At 43.9% G+C, this 21,013-nt stretch overlaps 1 protein-coding gene across 1 annotated transcript in view; it reads right to left on the bottom strand.

The window, feature by feature from the left end:
- Positions 1–8,611, bottom strand: part of UCP1 (uncoupling protein 1) — a 9,977-nt gene extending 1,366 nt beyond the window's left edge. Inside the window, exons 1-5 of the mRNA XM_032869909.1 lie at positions 8,362–8,611; positions 7,516–7,714; positions 3,580–3,780; positions 3,167–3,268; positions 2,218–2,398 (exon numbers count right to left, since the gene is read on the bottom strand). Coding sequence (XP_032725800.1) covers positions 2,218–2,398; positions 3,167–3,268; positions 3,580–3,780; positions 7,516–7,714; positions 8,362–8,487 — 809 coding nt within the window. The 5' untranslated portion in view covers positions 8,488–8,611. The remainder of the gene's footprint in view (positions 1–2,217; positions 2,399–3,166; positions 3,269–3,579; positions 3,781–7,515; positions 7,715–8,361) is intronic.
- Between the last annotated feature and the right edge of the window lie 12,402 nt (positions 8,612–21,013).

The following is a 21,013-nucleotide window of genomic DNA, read 5'->3' as shown; positions in this document are numbered from 1 at the left end:
TGTGTGTGTGTGTGTGTGTGTGTGTGTGTGTGTGTGTGTGTGTATGTATGTATTTTAATTGTGGTACATTGTTCATTAGTTTACCATTTTAACCATTTTAAGTGTATAATTCAGTAGCATTAAGTGCATTCACATTGGGAGCAACCGTCACCACTACCCCTCTCCAGAACCTTCTGGTCATCCCTAACTGAAACTGTACCTAATAATTCCCAGGCACCTGGGTGGCTCAGTCAGTTAAGCATCTGTCTTCAGCTCAGGTCATGATCTCAGAGTCCTGGGATCAAGCCCCGTGTCAGTCTCCCTGCTCAGTAGGGGAGCCTAATTCTCCCTCTCCCTCCGCCCCTTCCCCCAACCCCACTCACGCTCCCATGCTCTCTCTAATAAATGAATAAAACCTAAAAAACAAAAAAATAATAATTCCCTACCCCCCCTCCACCTCCCCTCAGCCTCTGGTAATCACCATTCCACCTCTGTCTGTATGAATCTGAACACTCTAGATACCTCACATAAGTGAAATCATACAATATATGTCCTGTGTCTTGCCCATTTTATTCAGCATAATTTTTTCAGGGTTCATCCTTGCTGCAGCATATATCCCCAAAAGGTTTCAAGTTTGAAAAAAACGAAAGTATTGTTAAATGGTTAATGGTCAATAACTGAGATATCCATTCTGAATTAATTTTATAATATAAGTCATTTGCATTCATATACCATTAGTGCTAATTATGGTGATTTGAAAAGCTTGTGTATAATGTGTATGGTGCATTTATGCTTATTTCATAAAGTTTGAGGCATTGCCTTACAATTTTAAAGGGTTATAGAAATGGCTATATTATCACCAGTTTAATCCTTACAGAGTGCATCCATACAGTAGCTCATACTGTACTTTCTCAGGAAGGTAGTAGTCAATGTAATACTACTTAACGGGAAAAGTGGTCTATTATGCAATACTGGTTTCAAGGTGAGCATAATAATTATTCAAACCACATCATCTTCTGCCTGACTTTTCTAGGTCAGTGGCAATGATTTTTCTCTAGTTTTACTTTAATACAATAAAAAAATCTGAGTCCATCAAATTAAAACAGTGAAAATTTCAGCAATCACACTACTGGATATTTACCCAAAGAATCCAAGAACACTAAATCAAAGGGATACATATACACCTATGTTTATAGCAGCATTATTTACAAGAGCCAAGATATGGAAACAGCCCACATGTCCACTGATTGACGAAAACACGCATGCACACACACAAACACACACAGTAGAATGCTATTTAGCCATAAAAAAGAATGAAATCTTGCCATTTGCAATGACGCAGATGGAGCTTGAGAGGAAAACACTATATGAAATAAGTCAGAGAAAACAAATACCATATAATTTGACTCATAGGTGGAATTTAAAAAACAAGCAAGGGGGGATGATGAGAGAGAGAGCGAGATCAAGAAACAGACTCTTAACTATAGAGAATAAACTGATGGCTACCAGAGGGAGGTGGATAGGGGTGGATTAAATGGCTGATGTGAATTAAGGAGGGCACTTGTGATGAGTGTTGGGGGATGTATGGAAGTGTGGAATCGTTATATTGGACACCTGAAACTAATACAGCTCTAACTGGAATTAATTAACTGGAATTAAAAATTTAAAAATTTTAAAAATTTAAGAAATTCTCTTTTTTTAAAGATTTTATTTATTTATTTGACAGAGAGATCACAAGTAGGCAGAGAGGCAGGCAGAGAGAGAGGGGGAAGCAGGCTCCCTGCCGAGCAGAAAGCCCAATGTGGGGCTCAGTCCCAGGACCCTGAGATCATGACCTGAGCCGAAGGCAGAGGCTTAACCCATTGAGCCACCCAGGCGCCTCTAAAAAAAATTATTTTAATAGCAAAAATCACATCTTGTTTTTGTGTAGCCCTCTATTATGCTTTCCCTTCACTTTATAGTTCTCTAGTCCTGATCAAGTAAAATCCTGTCCAATTCCCAATAGGTTGGGACCAAGATAGAGGTCACTGAATTTAAACGAGCCTCTGATCAAGGCTGAGAACATTTTAATATCATAGTTTTCTGGTCCAGAGGAACTGGTGATGGTTATGACAAGGAAAAATAAACACTAAACATACGGCATAGACTAAGGCTGGTCGACTGTTTAGACGAGACAGCCTCCCAAAGCATACAGATAGGCTGAACACAGCATTACAGACAGAGAAGACTATATCCTACCCTTTGAAAAAAGCCAGCGGTCCTTCCTTGGTGAACATTGTCATGGCACAGTTGGGCACACTCGTGTACTGGCCTGGTGGAGAATTAACGAATCGGGTTTTTACCACATCCACTGGCGAGGACAGGACCGTTGTGCAAAATCCAGCGATGAGGGCTGACACGAAGTGGCAGGGTAAGTCGTCTAAAAGAGATCAATGAAACAAATCAGCAGCAGACTTTTGGAAAAAGCTTCTAGTTTTTAGTTATCTATCAGATCCTCGGAAACCTGATGATATCAGAAGACCAATGTGGATGTCTCATCAATAAATAAAATATCCCAGGAAGCTTTCACTTACCTTTACCAAAAAAGATGACAAAGAGTACGTGGCACAGGGGATTGTTAGTGTTTTAGGAAAATATCCTGTGAGTCTGCTCTGTGCCCTTAGGATATCGCATAATGCCCGAGACATAGGCATCTAATACTTTTTTTGTTGAATTAAAGTCATTGTCCAGGGAGAATTTCAATGTCTCTAGAACCTGTTAGACTGTCTTAGGAACCTATCCAATGGTACTACTTTTGGATGAAAACACTGATGGGCTCCTTACCTAGCCAGCTCATCTGGATAGAGTATGGGATGTTATGCTATATAAAGAATAAGATGCTAACCAAAGTCCCATATACTAGTATTACCTGAGTATAATGCTGATGTAAGAATACTGTTACACTTTCTTTTTGTTGCAGAAAAAAAAAATTGGTTGCAGCAAACTTCTAAAAGTTGGTGTTTTGGGGTTTTGGTTTGTTTTTTCTTTTGTTCTATTCTGTTTGCTTAAAAGTTCTATCTAGTGTTCAAAATTACTTAGTTTTTTCAACCGTTGCGATGAAGGGATTCAGTACGACATCCCTGGAGCATCTGCAGGATGAAACTGTAAATGTGTAGACCCAAAGGTTACGTATCTAAGAGGAAGTTACCTGCCAGGAGTTTGTTTTTCACAAGGCTTTCCTTCATTAGGTCATATGTAACCAGCTCTGTACAATTGATGATGACATTTCTTGTCAGATTGGGAGTAGTTCCTAGAAAAAAGAAAATGTGTAATAGCTTCATTATACTATAAGATGCTAACAGGATATATGTGTTCTTTTTAATTTAATTTAATTTATTTATTTCAGAGAGAGCTAGAGTGAAAGTGCGCAAGTTGGGGGAAGGGGAAGAGGAAGAGGGAGAGGGACAAGCAGACTCCTCGCTGAGGAGGGAGCCCAATGACAGGACTCTATTCCAATCATGACCTGAGCCGAAGGCAGATGCTTAACAGACTGGGCCACCAAGGCACCCCCTAAGATATATGTGTTTTAATAATGATCAGATTCACCTTGAAGTCAATTACCTTTCCAAAGGCCTATCAGGCCTTCTGTTGTCGCTATGACTCTGTAAGCATTGTAAGTCCCGGTGTATCGAGGTTTGAGACCGTGCAGATGGCTCTGTGCTTGAAGTCTGACCTTCACGACCTCTGTGGGTTGCCCGATGAATACTGCCACCCCTCCAGTCGTCAGACCAGCTGAGATCTTGCTTCCTAAACTAGGTGTTGCTATCCGGAGAGAAAAGATACTTATTAAGCAAAAAAGAAATGGAAAAAAAAAAAAAAAGACCCAGAGGGCAACTCTATGTCTTTTTTAATTTTAGTGGTTACTATTACTGTATCTCTATATCTTTTCTATTTCCTTAATGCTTGTACATGCTGTGATCATGTACTGAGTATGGGCTAAATCACTTTAGGTCTAGAAACTTAGAAGTTGACTAGAATTAAAAAATAAATAAAGACTTTCAAGGACAAAGAAAATGCAATGCCTATTTAAACCGTGCTTAGTTCTCTTCTATATTTAGCTCTCTTTTCCAGTATTTTCCAACTGGGAGCAGGTACCAGTCACCAATGATGCTTAGCCTTCCTCTTGTCAATGGTAATGTTAATTATAGGGCTTCAGGGTCTTAGGAAAATCCCAAGTGGACAAACGGCCCCCATATGGGATGTCGGTGGTATTAGGCTACAACAGATTACAAAGGAAACAAAAATAAAAAGAAAGAAGTGAAGAAAGTGATTTTTGACCTGAAAATTTGAAAAATTAGCTTAGGTTACTCAAGACAGATATTATTTAATAAACTATAAGTAGTCTTGGATCCATTAAAGTATGGCTCAAGAACCTGTACTCATCAAGGACTTTCTCAGTCTGTTTGTTTCCTAATCTGTAAAATAGAGATAATATCTATCTCATACCAGTTATCGTGTGAGTTAAAATAATATCAGTATAGCATATAACATACTGTCCTGCATATAGAAAGTACATAAGTTTTTTCATAACCATATGATTGTACTCTTTTCTCCTCACGCTTGTCCAATAGCTGAGCGTACAATAGATAACCATCTTTTAATGGGCAAGATCTGACAATTACAATCCCCTTCACTTGGGGCCACATTCATAATCTTATCTTGTGACACTCATCCTGTCCACCAGTCCCCTTCTCTTTTCCCTGTCAAGCCCTTTGAAATAGAGGCTATATTTTCTGTCTTTACTTCTCATGGCCCTTCTTATAGTTCCTCCTCAGTCCTCTATGATCCAGCTTCCATCTCTGCTACTCCCCTTCCGATGTTTTGGCAAAGGAAATCCATGGGTTCCTGTTGTTAGTCACATCCATCACGTTTCAGTCCTTTCCATGCTAGATCTCTCTGCTCTGTTTGACCCTACTGATGGTTCCACCTGTAACTATCTGGAGTCTAGCCCAGACATTTCTCCTAAGCTCATGTGTTGACTGGATGTTACTTGTTTACACTTCTTCAAGTGTCAACCTTCCCTAAGGTTTACCTTCCCCCAAGACAGCTTCCATGTTCCTGCCCTCCATGAATGGAACGTTTCGCCAGGACCTCAGAGGCCATCTCCATCGCAGGCTTTCCCTCATCCTTACTGCCAGCTGCCTACCAAGTTCAGTCAGCTACACTTCCTGAATCTTTCTGATCTCTCTTCTCCTTCCCTATTGCCATTGTTGTAGCCTATCCCAGTTGTTTCTTACTTTCTAACTTACCCCCTTCTGGCCCTTTTTCTATAAATCATCTAGATATTGCTGCCAAAGTGATCTTTCAAAAATATAAATGGTTTGTGACACTTTCCTGCTTAACATTTTTCAATGATTTCCCATCACTATAAGGACAAAATCTAAACTTCCTAGCAAGGTCTGCAAGGTTCCTTGTGATCTGGCTCCTTCCTGCCTGGGCTTCGCCTCTCCCTCCTTGCCAACAAGTCCTCCCTCTCTGCCCTGTGTGCTCTTGCCACTCCTGTCTGACCCTCTGTACATGACCTTCACTCTCTTGGAAGGTCTTTTCTCACCACTTTACCTTATTAGGCTTATCAGTCCTTCAAGATTCAATTCAGACATCAGTTCTTCAGGAAAATCTGGCCCGAGCATGCCCCAAGTCTCGGTAAAATATTCCTCTTCCATGTGCCCAACATCCTGCCGTTACTTCTAAATGCTCTAAAGAGGATGTGTCATAGTACATAGCCATCTACCGACCTACTCAAAGCTCACAGGTCTTGCCAAGACAGAAATCTATAATCCATGCATCGAAAATGGTTTGGGGCACATGGCACTTCAATAAAGCTAACGAAATGCATGGAATTGGCATAACAGAGAATCCTGCCAAGATAGGTCCTATTAATTTAGTATCTGAAGTTCTCACCAATTGGGCTGGACAATTAACTGTGAAGGAAACTACCAGAATGGGCAGCTTTACGTCTTTTGTGATTCCTCTCTTGTTACATGTACAAATAGGACAATGCAGTATTGATATCAAAGCATCTAGACTTTACTTTGAAACTGTATAAAATAAACTCATTCTATGTTTATATGACTAATATTTATAACTTGTCCCATAAAGTTATGTAATCCTAAGGTGACTTTTTTTTTTTTTTTTTTTTTTTTTTTAAAAAAAACAAACTGCCACCACCAGTGCCTCATTTGGATGTGTCTGGAGTCTTGGAAGCTTGACTACACTACATACTCCTACCAATGGACCTTGAGAGCTTGTTTGGAGGTTTCTAGCAGGGGAATGCAGCTACTCCCTTGACTCAAGAATGGTCTTCCTGTATCGGGGAAGGTCATCCTCTTTGATCAAGGGTGCAGCTTTGGGGGAGACACACACAGAGCAGTGAGGGAGGAAAGTGACACCCATCTAGCCAGCCGGATCAATGCGGTGACAGACGTCGCAGCCCGATCGCCCTCGCATCCATCCTAAAGTTACTTAAAGCAGAAATGGTGAACTTTGCCCACGTAGTCACTTAACATATTCATTTTATCATCAGTCCATCTTCTCTCTGGATTGTCTGCTCCATAAGAAAGTGACTCTGATACATGCTAGCTGGGTGATCTAGATGTTACTTAACTTTTCTGATCCTCAGTTTCCCTACCTGACTGTGGGGATAACACTTTGTATCTCACAACTCTGTTGGATTAAATGATGCCCAGAATCACATGGAGGGGGCAGGACAGTGAAGTGGTTGAGAGACAGGTTAGCCGCCAGACTCCCTGGGTTTGAACTGGTGCTCTGCCCCTTTCCAACTATGTGACCTTGGGTAAGTTCTAAAACTTCTCTGTGCCTCAGTTTCCCCTCTTATTAAAGGATACAAATAATAGTATATTTCCAGCAGTGATGTATCTGAGGCACTTAGAATAGAGTCCAGCTCATAGTGTGGCCTCAAATAAATGCTGATTGAACTGACAGGAATTCTTGAAGAACAATGAGGAACCCCTTTCCCTGTCCTCTCAGCTCTCCTCATGAGGTCTGGTTTTCTGCCCTTCAAACCAAGGTTTTCAAATCTGTGCCTGCCAAAAATTTCCAGGAAGCTTGTGAAAACATCCATCCCCTGGTCCCAACCTGAGCAGTTCAGATTCAGGGAACAGGGAACAGGGCAGTCCTCAGCACTTGGATTTTCAACACTTGGATTTTCAGATGTTCTTGTGAGACTTCACCGTTTGGGGAACCTAAGAGTTACCCCTTACTCTACAGCCCATCCGTCTTCTCCAGATGGATATCCAAATTATGCCCCAAACTTCCATGACTGATCAGGTGATTTTTATAAGTATAAATCTGCATCTGAAGAATTGATTTTGCACATTTCCTTCTTTCTACAAACAGTGAGTATCAAGCTACTATTGGATGTCTGCTTGCCAGTTTGTTATGAAGACCACTACCCCACATGTAACATTTGCTTGAACAGAGCTGGGCCCAGGGCATGTCTCCGGCTGTGTGCCCCGCCCAGGGATGCTCATTGCTTACTTTCTTTTCCTGTGCTGAAGAACTCCTGGACGGTGTCGTAGAGGCCGATCCGAAGAGAGGCAAAGCTTATTTGTCTCTGGAGACCAGCAGGCAGCCCACTATAGAGTTTCACTGGCCCTTCTGTTTTTGCCAGAGTGGTGATTGTTCCCAGGACACCTTTATACCTGATGGCTCTGGAGGTCTGGCATTCACCTTGGATCTGGAAATGAGAAAGGTACAGGTCAGAGGGAAGTGAAAATTGAGTAAGGAGGTCCTAACTGGTGAGGAAAAAACAAAGACTGGCAACAGACTGTCCTCTGTGGAGAAACCTGCAGCCAAGATTTTTCCCACTGTTTTCCTGCTCCCAGTTCCCTTTCCCTTCTCAGTAACATCTCCTCTAGATATCTCTATATCTCTCTAGGTGCATATATGGAGAGAGGTTAGCTACAATGCCCATTTTGAACATTCCCACCCTCCCTGTACAAATCCTCCAGAACCCCTAAGCAGCCGATGGGAAGATTTCCCCACCAAAGTAAGGAAGGCAAAGAACTTGACTTGACATGGAGACTTGGGAGAGGCTGATAGTCTTAGCTCTTAGAACACATAGTGCACCCTAACTCTGGGGGCTCTGGCAGTGGTCATGGTCAACAGATTTTTCTGGGGCTACTTGTGGTTCTTCAGTTAATCTCAGGTAAGTTCCAGTTCCCCACCCTAACGCATCCAGTTCCGTGACAAGCCCACACTTTTAAGGCGGCCACCAGCCCCACCTGCGGAGTGGTTAAACCAAAGCCATTCCCAAAAGGGCACACAGAATAGGTGTCCCCCCTCTGCCCTGAGACACCTCCCCAGCCTCATCTCACTTGCTACCTGGAGCCGGACTTTGGCGGTGTCCAGCGGGAAGGTGATGGCATCCGCCACACAGGCCGCCACGCCAGCGGAGAAGATCTTGACCGTCATCGTCGGGGGCACGTCCAAGGCTGTGGGGCCCACCATCTTCACTCAAAGAGCGGAGCGACGAGCGGGCGCAAGGACGATGGACTCGGGCCCCCACAAGGTGGAATTTCCCGGACAGCAAACCGGCTTCTGACTTGACTTCGGGGGAGGGGGTGCGCGGGCAGCGGCTACGCTGGAGCTGAGCCGGGCCGCGCTTCCCGCCTTCGCGCGGTAGTGCCAGGAGGACCCAGGACGCTCAGGCTGGCTGCGCCCGTGCGCCCTGCCCGCGCCGGGTGACTTATATAGCTGGCCGCTCCCGGGCTGCGGCTCGCCGGGTCTCCGCGGACCCGGGCCTGGGAGCTGTCCGGGGCGTGTCCTGGGGCGCCTGGTCCCTCCCACGCGCATCCTCGCCGCGCGCCTGGGGAGCCGCTCCCAGCGCGAGAGCCTTCGCGGCGCACCTGACCGTCTGCGCCCGGCCTGTCCGAGGGAGGGCGCACCGCAGCAGCCGCCCTCCGCCACCCCGAACCTGGCTGCGTGCCCTTGGCTGGGGCAGCCTGACAAGCGCGGTCTCTAGGGGATCCTGGTAAAAGGTCCTGCTGAGCTGGAGCTCTCCCAAGCGAGAATGGGGCGCCCCTTTTATTCCTCGGACTCCCCTGGAACCTTGCAGGCATCTTCTCAGCTTCCTTTTCTCTCCTATTAACTTTCTGCTTAACTTTCTGCTTTCCAACCACCAAATCCAGACCCGGAAAATTCCCAGGCAGAAACCAAGAACACTCAGAACTTTTAAAAGACATAAAGTGTTTCGTTTGAACACTTTTTTGTGAGAGGAAGTCGAATGAGATCATTGACATACTAGAAAGCAAATAGTAAATTGCTAAAGTGCTCTAAAATGTGAGCTATAACTTGCTCCTTATCTTTTTTTTTCTTTTTTTTCCCTTCCCTTCCTTTCCTTCCCTTCTCTTCCCTTCCCTTCCCTTCTCTTCTTTTCCCTATTCTTCCCTTCCCTTCCCCTCCCTTTTCTTAGGAGAGTGCCTTGGAAAAGACATTGGCAGGTTCCTTCGCAGCAGATGTAGCTCTGAGGCTTCCCTTCAGTGGGAAGTCATCTTTACTCCCACTTTTTTGCTTCCTTCTGAGTAAAATGTGTATCCAGAGACATCCCCAGGTGTGGAATCTACTACTAACTTACCTATATTGATAAATTAAATATTGCAAAGTGTGTTTGTTGTGGAAGGAGGAGCTTTTCCTACTTCTGTCCTTGTGCAAAGATTTATTGTGAGCATTCATTTATTCTTTTGGTTGAAGAGCAGGGAAAATGAGACTCAACCCCCTTAGAGAATAATTTCCAAATACTCTGTGAGAACAGGTTGTAGGTACTGTGCAGCTGTTCAAGAAGCCATTTCTAGGGGGTGCTGGTGGTATGTCGAGGAAGTAAACTGTGAAGGTAGGATGGGCTCTGGAGAAACAGAGAGGAGAAGACAACAGTGGGTTTTCTCCTCTGCAAACACCTGTTGAAATAAAGAGCAATTGAGGCAAGGAAGTGGTATGTATGAAGGCAGAGATTTGGGGAAAGCAGGGTGAATATATGGGAATGTGATCTGTTGGCCTGCCTGAGACACTGGATGATGGGGAAGGAGAGAGGATAAGAAGTTGGTAAAAGATGAGACCGTAGAAGTCCAATGAGGCCAGCTTGAGGGTTGACCTTGAGCATCTGCTCCAAATATGAATTCATGTTATCATCACCTTATGCATGGACGGTACTTTACAGACCGTAAAGTGTTCTCACATAAATGTCATATTTAATACGGTAGACAGTACATCTTTATGAATGATTCGGTATAGAGTTAAAAATTTTTCAGAGATGACTCTAAGTTTAAGAACATGGGTAGTAGCTTCAGGGATGGTGACAGCTGATTGTCATGAGAGGGTAAGAAGAGGTGACTTTAGGGGCAAGAAGTTGAGATCAGCCTTTAGAGTCTTGGAATTCTTGGAAGAGAAGGGTATTTATTATAGGTAAGTAGTTACCATAGTAAACGTCATATAACATGATAAAGGAGCAAGAAATCAGGGCTGGGAGGCATTTGGGAGTAAGTAAGATGGATGTGATGAAAGAGGGTACACTTTAAACAGGACTGAGAACGTCAGGTCTAGGTCATGGGTCAAAATGTAGGGATAATAGGGATACCCAGAGTTCTGGTCTGGGAAGAATGGCCTTCAAAGGTAAAATTATAGTGTATTGAGTCATGGAACCATGGTATTTGAGAAAACAATTTAAGGAAGGGTGGGGTCTTGACTAGGATGAAGTTCAGAAATGTCAAAGGAGGACAAAAATGAAGAAAAGCCTGTAGGCTTTGGCTCTAAGGCTATTGGTCATCTTAGGGAGTGCACAGGAGTGGAGTCATTAGGTTGAGTCTGATGGCTAAGCAGAGATTGCAAATGTTTGATATGGTGAGACTAGATGTAAAAGGAGTGAGGGCATTTTTCCCAGATAATTCTAGTGAACAACTGCTATCAACTGGTTAGTGCCCAACCCACAACCCAACCTTAACCTAAATTGTTCACGATGTTCCATCTGTAGTAGTTTTAAAGCATAATCACCAATTTCTCCCACTAAAGGGTGAGGGTCCATGACTCTTCTCCCTTGTATCTGGGCAGGCTTGTGAATGCTTGGACCAACAGAATGAGACGGAACTGATTCTCTGTGGTTCTGAGGCTGGATCATAAAAGCCCTTTCAGCTTCTTAGTCCCTTGGAACACTTGGAGCCCTGGGCCACCATGTAAGAAATACAGCTTCTCTGAGTCTCTCACACACTGGAGAGGCCCCATGGAGGCCCTTCCAGCCTTCCCCACCAAGGTACCAGACATAAGAATGCAGCTCTCTTGGATTCTGCAGATAAACCCACCCAACTGCTAGATATCACCGAGTCATCTCTGTCCATGCCAGTAGGACAGAAGAATCATCCACTTGAGCACGACTCAAATTTTTGACTCATGAAATTATATCTGAGATATAATGGAATGGTGGGTGTTTGAAGAGGGAACACAACCTTTACTTTTTTGAGAAGTAAAATGGAGGGGGGCATGCACTGTCTCTTTGCTCTTTCCTCCAACACTACCTACTTACCTTCCTGATGAAGGGTTGGAGGCAGTGGACTGGTATAGAATTTTTAGATTTGGACTACAAATTTTGGATTTATACTATACACTGCATTTTTGAAGGAGAAACAGGGTAAACGGAAAGTTGTTTTGCTCCATGAGGCAGATGTTTCCATGTTTCCAAGGCAGGATATGATAAACCAGACCAGGGGGTGAAATGAAAGTCATTAGAAGGGAAGAAAATATGAGGAAAAGATCCATTAGAAATAGGAAAGGTGAGAACCAGTAAGAGCAGGTGGAAAGAGGGGACCTGTGGTGGGATAAGGAAACTGACTTATTTGAGACCATAGGAAGAAGGACAGCCTGAGCCTCTGAGATATTAATAGACATGGTCAGAGAACTCCGCAGAAGACGGTGTCAGTTTAGTTCAATGATGACCGAGCACCTGAGATGTGCCAGACACGATGCCAATACTGAGGGTCAAAGAAGCAGCAGAATTCAAAGGCCTCATATGAGGAGACCCTCAAGGGAGGGTTGCAGGAGTTCAAGAGGAAAATGGTTCTGGATTCCAAGGAGCAGGCTACCTCGCCCTTTCTGAGAGGCTCGGGGAAGTAGGAGAAAGTTTGCTTCAGGTTGGAGAGAAGAGTAGGGTAGAGGGTGGTGTCCCCAAAGGATCAGACTGCTTTTCTGGCCCAAAGAAGACGTGAAGGATAGGTCAGTGTGAACAAGGGTAACAGCCCTTTTATGAAGTAGCTAAGGAGTGGCAGCAGGTTCCTCATGTACTAAACACCTGTTTCCTCTTTGAAAATGTAGAGCGACATTTACAATTGAACTCGTGCAAACTGTGGTCAGGAATCACTGAACAAAATGTCTCCATATTAAATAAAACAGGGTAATGCTGTGCATTTGAATAATGTTCTACAAGTTCCCATAATTCTCTCATTCACCACCAGTAGGAAATACCGTGTTGTAGTTGTATAGATAACTGTGCAAATGATGGAAGGGACAATTTATAAAAGAAGAAATACAAATTATACAAATAGAAGGGATATATTTTACATTGTTAATAAAGTAATGTACCTTCTTTACCTAATAAATTAATACCTTGTCTCTACCAAAATTATAATTATAATAACATTTATATATACCTTTTCATATCATAAAGTTAATTTATAAATATACATAAATGACTTTTAATTACAAATTGTGAATGTGAAAAATATGATTATAATAGCAGTACTGTATTAATGATGACATTATAAATTGCGTAATTCTTTTGGAAAACAGTTTAGCAGTATCCACTGAGCAAAGATAACATCCATATCCTTTGATCTAGTAATTCTACTTCTGGATATTGGCCCTAAAATGGTTAGCCAAAATGTGAAAAAAAAGTCTTATATAGGTTGATGCCCATTACAGCTTAATATTTATAATAGCAAATTACTGGGAGCACCTGTGTCAGTTGGGATCCAGATGTGTCTATCTGGGTTTGTCTGAAGAATTGTGCATAATAGTGATCCATTGGTGTCTACGTGTGTATGCATTAATATGTAAATGAGGGAGATTGCCCTTAGGAATTGGACGGGGAGAGGACCCCAGTGGGTTTTCTTGGTCCAGCCCAGCCCAAAGACAGAGACCATCAAGCTGCGTGTTAAGGAAGAAAACACTCTATTGTCATTCCAAGGTGGCACAGCTCAGTAAATAAGAGAAAGAGGCCCACACTCCAGTTCTATCCAAGATGCTCACTAGCTGAGCGAGTGGGGACAAAGTACTTCTCTGAACTCCAATTCTTCGCTTTCACGACGAGTCTTCCTGCATCATTAGGTTATTCTTATTAATGGATCACTCTGTGTTTGGTACCAGGTGTACATAATTGTCTTCAGCCTCTGAAAGATGTACCCACTTCATTCACTTACCCAATTTGTACGGAGCCTCTAAGTGTTAGACGCTGTTCTAAGCACTTTACAAGATTTAACCCACATAAGTTCTTGCGTGATAGCCCTTTGGAAAAAGTACTGTGTTATCCCACCTCACGGGCGAGGAAACTCAGAGGCGCAGAGCGGTAAGAAGCTTCTCAATCGTGTAACAACTCAATGGTGCACTTAGGGCTTGTCTGACCCTCAAACCTTCTGTCACTATGTGATACCCAAACCACCTTCCCAACATATTTATGACCCTATATTTTCCTATGCTTTGAGGGTGTAGATTGGCTAGGTATACTCATATATTTTCTTAATAGGTCATAGAAAAAGTTTCCAAAAAGTCACATGAAATATATACCCTTTACTTGGTTTCTATACATTACGAGGGGATTTACAAAGGAAAGAATAAACTTTGCAACACTTCTAATTAAAAAAAAAATCACTTTCTTTTTTAAAATATTTTATTTATTTGAGAGAGAGAGAGGGAGAGTAGGAGAGAGAGCAGGAGAGGGAGGAGTGCCAGAGGGAGAGGGAGAAGCAGACTCCCTCTCAGCAGGGAGCCCGAAATGGCTCAATCTGGAATCACTACCTGAGCCGAAGGCAGATGCTTAACCAACTGAGCCCACCAGGCGCCCCTAAAATCACCTTTTTCCATTTTATCTTCAGGAGAAGCTGGTGGAAGACGTATGGAAGGTGATATATGAGATTTAGAAAAATGTGATTTATAGGGATTGAGGCCCAGTGGAGGGACCAGAGAATGAAGAGGAAGAGGTAGGTGACTTTGAGAACAGGACATTCCTGTCTTCAGACACTGGAAGGCAGATGCAGTGGGATGGTGAGATTTGTTCTGTACACAATTAAGGAAAGGCATTAATTCTGAGGCATGGAAAGTACAGGTGAACAGATTTCAGGTAAGTGTAAAAAATACAAGTCGATGTGATCAGAGATAGAAGGTGCTGCTACTTTAGGTAAGAGTTCTCATCACTCGAGGCATTGGGTTTTAAGTAGTTTGGTGTAATATCATTTAGGAGAAACAAACTTATTGTCCTGATTGTCAGAAGGACCTGGATTTGAATGTGCCATTTGCTATCGATGTGACCTCAGGTCACTTATTTAATCTCTTTACATGTGTTTTCCTGTGTGTAAAACGGGGATGGTCATCATAATTACACTTACAGTGGTATTGTGAGGATATAATTAATACTAGTAAGATTTTGGCACAATAACTATGAGTGGCACCTAGAAAAGGTATAATATATGTTCACTACTGCTACATTTTATTAGTAGAGTTTGCATGACAATTTTGCAGGCTGTCCTAGGGGAACAAGGCATTGAACTAAAAGATTTTACTGAAAGATGTGAAAGGTCCCTTCACACTCTGAGATCTTGAGTTCCAGATTCCATGACCTACCCTTGATGCAGCTATTATTCCAAAGGAGAAGCAGGACTGGAACCCAGGTCTCTTGACTGAGGACAGCCAGGAGCGGCATGAAGGTGAAATGAATGGGGCCATTGTAGCTGAGAGTCAGGCTTGAAGTTCCCAGGGTGTCAAGATTACCGGGCTAGAAGTCACAGCCCAGTTTCAGGACCCTCTTCCTCCCCCATCCCTCCTCCCAATCTCCCAGACAAATGGAAATGTCAGCGCAGGGCATTCTGCCTGGCAGAGAGGACTCTGCGAAAGGTCAGGGATTGCAGCCCTAGTGTGAATGTGACCGGGACACTGGGGGAAGGAGCAAAGACTAACTGAGGTTAGTTTGGAAGTGTTCTTTGTGAGGTCTGCGGGTGTTGCTTGGGTTTGTCTGTTTCCAACACCACACGGAAGGCAGAGACATGCCAAGAGGTCCTCTTGGCCAGTGAATCGCCCCATTGCCATTCCTGTTGGCAAGATGTCTGGGAAAGATGCAGCCCTGACGCTAATGAAAAGACGGGTTTTATTTCATGCAGGGCGTGGCGGAGCAGGGCCAAGTAAAGAAATGACCATCTTGAACTTTCGCTTTGAATTTTCACTTTGTTGTTTGAGTCTGGTGTGTCGTGAAATGCCAGGGGGTAGAGGATGGAGATCACCCACACCTGAGGGTCTGGAGGGAAGAAGACGAGGGAGAGCATCTGGAGTGGGGATCATGTGCAAACATGTTTGTGCGCTCACAATTCCGTAAACGTTCTCTCTTCTACACGTTCCTTGTGGGGCGAAAATGATCACTTGGGAACACGCAGGTGACTGGTTTTAAAATGTCTGAATTTCACAGATAAGAAAATATAGCTTCCTCTGCATTATTTCCCTCTGATCTGTAGAACAACCTCTTGAAAATTCTCCTGGTTTCTTTGCTGAACTAAGTTCTGTAACAAAAATAAACTATCTTGGAGTTTCGTTTTCTTAGAAGCTCTCCTTTAGGACTCCGCTCTGTTCCACATTTCTGGGCCTGTCCCTTTTGAGGTGTGCCCTCTTTGCTCAGATCCTTTGCTAAACTCTCTTGTTGAGTAGTTCTTGGAAGGGGTGAAGGGGGTTGGCATTTGGGGTATCTATTCATTGGGCAGAGCTGTTCCACCATTCTAGCTGTTCTACCTTTCTTGTTTATGCAATGAATGTGATTCCTCCACGTGCATTTATTGAGCACCCTCTGCATGCACTGTGCTAAGGTAGGAGCAGACAGACACATTAATACGTGATTACTATATACTATGCTAAGTGCAGTGTTAGAGATGTACCCAGGTGATTGGAGAGCAGAGAAGAAGGGGATCTAACCCAGATCGCGGCCATTTGGGAGGCCTCCTGAGGAAGGCACGGATGGGATCCAAGTCTTGAAGAGTGAGTAGGAATTATCCAGGCAAGAGATACAGACAGCAAGGTCATGCCAAGCAGATGAGACAGCACAGCCAAGACTTGGAGCCAAGGAACAGCTTAGTAAGTCTGGAGAAATAAAAGCCTCTTGGAGTTTCTGGACCATAAAAGCAAAGTGGGGTAAAGCAGGAGACGAGACTTGAGCCTAAGGAGGCAGGGCAAATTGGGGAGGCCTTGATCCTATCATCTTCTAATAAATGAGGAGGTTTTAAACATGGAATGGATAAAGTTAGTTTTTTTTTTTTTTAAGATTTTATTTATTTATTTGATAGAGAGATCACAAGCAGGCAGAGAGGCAGGCAGAGAGAGAGGAGGAAGCAGGCTCCCTGCTGAGCAGAGAGCCGATGTGGGGCTCGATCCCAGGACTCCGAGATCATGACCTGAGCCGAAGGCAGCGGCTTAACCCACTGAGCCACCCAGGCGCCCCGATAAAGTTAGTTTTATGTTTGAGATAGACTTACGTGGCTTTGGGGTAGAAGTCTTGAGGACTATGAGTGAGAATCTGTCCTGTGCCTCTCCCCACCCTTCTGGTACTTTGCTGCCTGTTTGGAGGTGGAAGAACCATCCTGATCTCTGCCTTCACCTTTACATGGTGTCCTTGCATGTGTGTGTCTGTGTCCAGATTTTCCTTTTTATAAGGACACCAGTCCTACTGGATTAGGGCCCCCCTAATAACGTCACTTATTTTCTCATCTAATGAAGATTGTATATATTTAAGGTGTGCAACATGATGGGGGCACCTGGGTGGCTCAGTATGTTAAGCATCTGCCTTTGGCTCAGGTCATGATCTTGGGGTACTGGGATTGAGCCCTGCATTGCATCGGGCTCCTGGCTCAGCGGGGAGTCTGCTTTGCCCTCTCCTTCTGCCCCCCACCCCCGCTTGTGCTCTCCCTCGCTTTCTTTCTCTCTCTCTCATGCATGTGCATTCTTTCTTTAATAAATAAATAAACTTTTTAATGTGTATAACATGGTAATTGATATATAAACATACCTCAGAGATATTTCAGGTTGGGTCCCAGACCACTGCAGTAAAGCAAATGTCACAATAAAGCTAGTCAAATTTGGGGTGCCTGGGTGGCTTAGAGGTTTAAGCCTCTGCCTTCGGCTCAGGTCATGGTCTCAGGGTCCTGGGATCAAGCTGCGCATCGGGCTTTCTGCTCGGCAGGGAGCCTGCTTCACCCTTTCTCTCTACCTGACTCTCTGCCTACTCGTGATCTCTCCCTGCTTCCCCCTCTCTCTCTACCTGCTTCTCTGCCTACTTGTGATCTCTCTCTCTGTGTCAAATAAATAAATAAAATCTTTAAAAAAAAAAAAAGCTAGTCAAATTAAATTTTTGGTTTTCCAGTGCATAGAAAAGTTATGCTTATACTGTATGCAACAGTAGTTTTTAAAAATATGCAATAGTACTTCTTAAAAATTAATGTACATATCACCCAGGCGCCTAAATAAAATATTTCAAAAATTAAAAAAAAAAATTCCTTCTGGGATTTCCATTTAAACTTCCTGGTTTTTATTTCCCTTGTTCAGTGAGAATGCTGGAAGGTCTGCTCAGCTTCTTAACCTCTTGGCCATATGCTGCTTAGCAATGAGCAGCACCTGATGTAGACTTGACTTCTCTTTGCTGCCATTCTGTCTGGAATCTGGGCTCCTTGTGTCCTTGCTGCCTCGTCATTCCTGCACTCCCATTTTTTCTCTCCAGCCTCAAGAGACTACCAAATGCTTTATTCAGCACCTTTCCTCGTTGCCACCATGTTCTACTTGGCTTCTCCGCCTCTCTGGCCCTCTTCTGATTAATGGACAAATTCCTTAAGGGGAAAGCCTGAGAAGGGAGCTGGGATCAGCTCCATGCATATTCCTTCTTTCTAGGACTTTGGTCCCTGAAGTCCTAGTTGCCTTGATACCTTTCTTACGCCTTCAAACAGTTTTGTTTTTTGGTTTTTGGTATTTCACCCAGCTTTGCCAGTTGTTCTTTAATAAATAGGGTGGGTCTGACACAAACTACTCCATCTAAATACTTAGAAGCAGAAGTCCTCAGTAATGCTCTTTAAGAAGAGTAAAGAAGGGTGGGCGGCTTCTTTATCAGAAAGCCACTATTAAACTATACAAATGAAAATAGACTGACACTTTTAAACTTAAATTAGTCGATCGGAATTCGAACAAGTGATTTGTACTGGAAACCCTTAAGGACATCAAATAATCTGAATCAGGTAAAGCATGTCTTTTTACATGCATTCTCTGAATGTTTTGTTTGCACATATGAAGCATTCGAAATAAAAATCTATACGAAAGCAATTAGACCATCCCACACCTTCTGCGGTTGTAACTTGATAGCTTAACTGGGCAACTGTTGCTGCCAGTTAAAAACAAAGGGGATACTTTTTACTGTAAATAGTAAGAAGCAGCAGAGATATTTAAATTTCCATTATAAAATGAATTCTGACGTTTCTTGGGGGCGAGGTGGCCTGCTGTCAGAGTGAGAGGATAATTGATACCCACTCCCAGCTGTCCAGCGTGTGCTAAGGGAAAGCACTTGGGACATAAACTTCCGGAGGAGAGGCTGCCTGGGGTCTCCCGTCAGGGCTGTGGAGCAAAGTGCTGTGAGCTACTGGCACTTCTCGAAGGGAAAACCTGACTGTTCATATCTGTGCCTGACATATGTTTTGACAACTTGCAAAGTGTCCAAAGTTCTTTGAGTTTCTTTAAACACTGGGAAATAAAACAAGTTTGAAGCTGAAGATTGCTAGATTCACTTTTATTCCCTGTCCCACTTATGTATCCTGTTATGGTCTAATGGGTCCTTTATTAGTTGATTTCATAGTAATGAGTAAATAGTTATGGCTCCTTTCTGAAGGAAGATTGTCAACCTGAGAGTCGCACTGTAAGCATTTTTGGGTGCTGCCTTAAGCCTATCCCCTTCTCTTATCACCCCCTCCATAGCTCACCATGAGTGGCCTTGTATGTGTGGTGTGATGCCCCTTCTTACACACGGGGGCTCCATAAACAATCCTCCCAACAGACGACTCACAGACACCTTCTGCTCTAGGATGCCCACATCTAGGACACATGGATCTGCTCTCAGGAGGTTGGGGACCTGCCAGGCCCTGGCAGGGGCTTAAGGCTGGGTGGGCGGGGAATAATGGGGCTGGTTCTGGAATGTGCTCTAGAAGGGGAGGGTAATGCAGCCCCATGGAGTAGTCTCAGGGGTTCTTCTGGAGCAGTATTTAGGGATCCATACAGCCTGAGTGGGTGGATAAAGCAGGGCACACTAAAGCATAGGGCCCTGGACAGGACACCAAGGGCCCATGTCTTAGGACAGTACTGGATCCAAATGGCTCTCTGATTCATGGCATTACAGGCCATATTATATTAACAATATGTATTTTTAAATACAGGCAGAGGAAGGATGAGTATTAGGGGTAGAGTCTGCCCATAAGTTTAGCTTTTCTGAGTGGTTTCACCAAATCTCCTTTCTTTCTCTTAGGAATCAGAGGGTTCACTAAAATCCCCAGGTTAGTTTTTTTCTCACAGGATTTTGAATGGCACCTGCAGTTGGTGGCAGGGGTCAGGGGAGTGGGGGTGGGGGTTCTGGGGTGGGAAGAGAAAGACGATTAAGAGGGGGGGGTGGATCTGGAAAGGGCAGAGGTGTGTGGGGGGAAGATGTTTATTCCCATAAGCAGTGGCTCCACCAATCTGCCCTCTGCTTGCCAACTCCCTGGCCTCATTGTTAGGTTGTTTGTTTTTTTTTTTTTCCCACCAAGCTCTCAGGCAATTGACTCTATGCTGGGGAACAGTTTCCCTTCCGGTTTCCAAAGGCTCCATCTGTGCATGGGAAGAGAGTCAGAGAAAACATGGCAGCGTGTCAGCTCGTGGTTGCCCTACTTGAGCCTACCTGGCCCTCAGCACTGCCACACCCCGGCTCCTCAAGGTCAGGGGTGCCCATCAGAAATAGAACAGGGACATTATTAAGGGGGCAGCCTCCCTGACTCTTGATGTTTTTGAAACTCGGCATGGCTGTTTTACTCAGTGAGATCATATGTATGTCCTGTCACGTATGTTCTCTTTCCCTCTTTCTACTTCTCTCTCCCCCTCCCCTGTCTCCACATTTGGGAAAGAGCATTCGCAGCTTGTTTGCTGGTGTTGCCGTCTGTGAGCTCTCATGCTGAAGGCCGACATGATATTGATACTCTGGCAAGATATTATTTCATTTTAAAGATTTTATTTTTAAGTAAGCGCTACACCCCACGTGGGGCTTGAACCTACAACCCCGAGATTGAGTCACAAGCTCTACTGACTGAGCCAGCCAGGTGCTCCAAGGCTTTATTATTTTCACAGTAGCACCTTTGAGTCCTTAAAGGGTTGTTTCATTTAATTTGGATCATCTTGACCTTTAAGTTTCTTCAGATTTTTCCAGCTTTTAAGGGAGCTGATATGGGTATGCCTGCCTGGTGGCTCTGTCGGTTAAGTGTCTTGCCTTGGGCTCAGTTCATGATCCCAGGGTCCTGGGGTAGAATCTGGCGTTGGGCTCCTTGCTCAGCAGGAAGCCTGCTCCTCCCTTTGCCTGCTGCTCTCCCTGACTGTTCACTTTCTCTCTCTCTGACAAATAAATAAATAAATCAAATCTTTAAAGGAGCTTTTATGAGAGCAACTGAAGTGGCCTCCTTTGCAGAGAAGATAAAAAGTGTGCAGCAAAAGGAAGTAACCTTGGAGACATGGAAGATCTTTCAAAGGCTGA

The sequence above is a fragment of the Lontra canadensis genome, unplaced genomic scaffold (assembly GCF_010015895.1).
Source record: "Lontra canadensis isolate GAN:19392208 unplaced genomic scaffold, GSC_riverotter_1.0 scaffold1, whole genome shotgun sequence".
Taxonomy (NCBI): domain Eukaryota; kingdom Metazoa; phylum Chordata; class Mammalia; order Carnivora; family Mustelidae; genus Lontra; species Lontra canadensis.
Note: the sequence above shows the minus strand (reverse complement) of the source record. Positions and strands in the feature narration are given on the sequence as shown.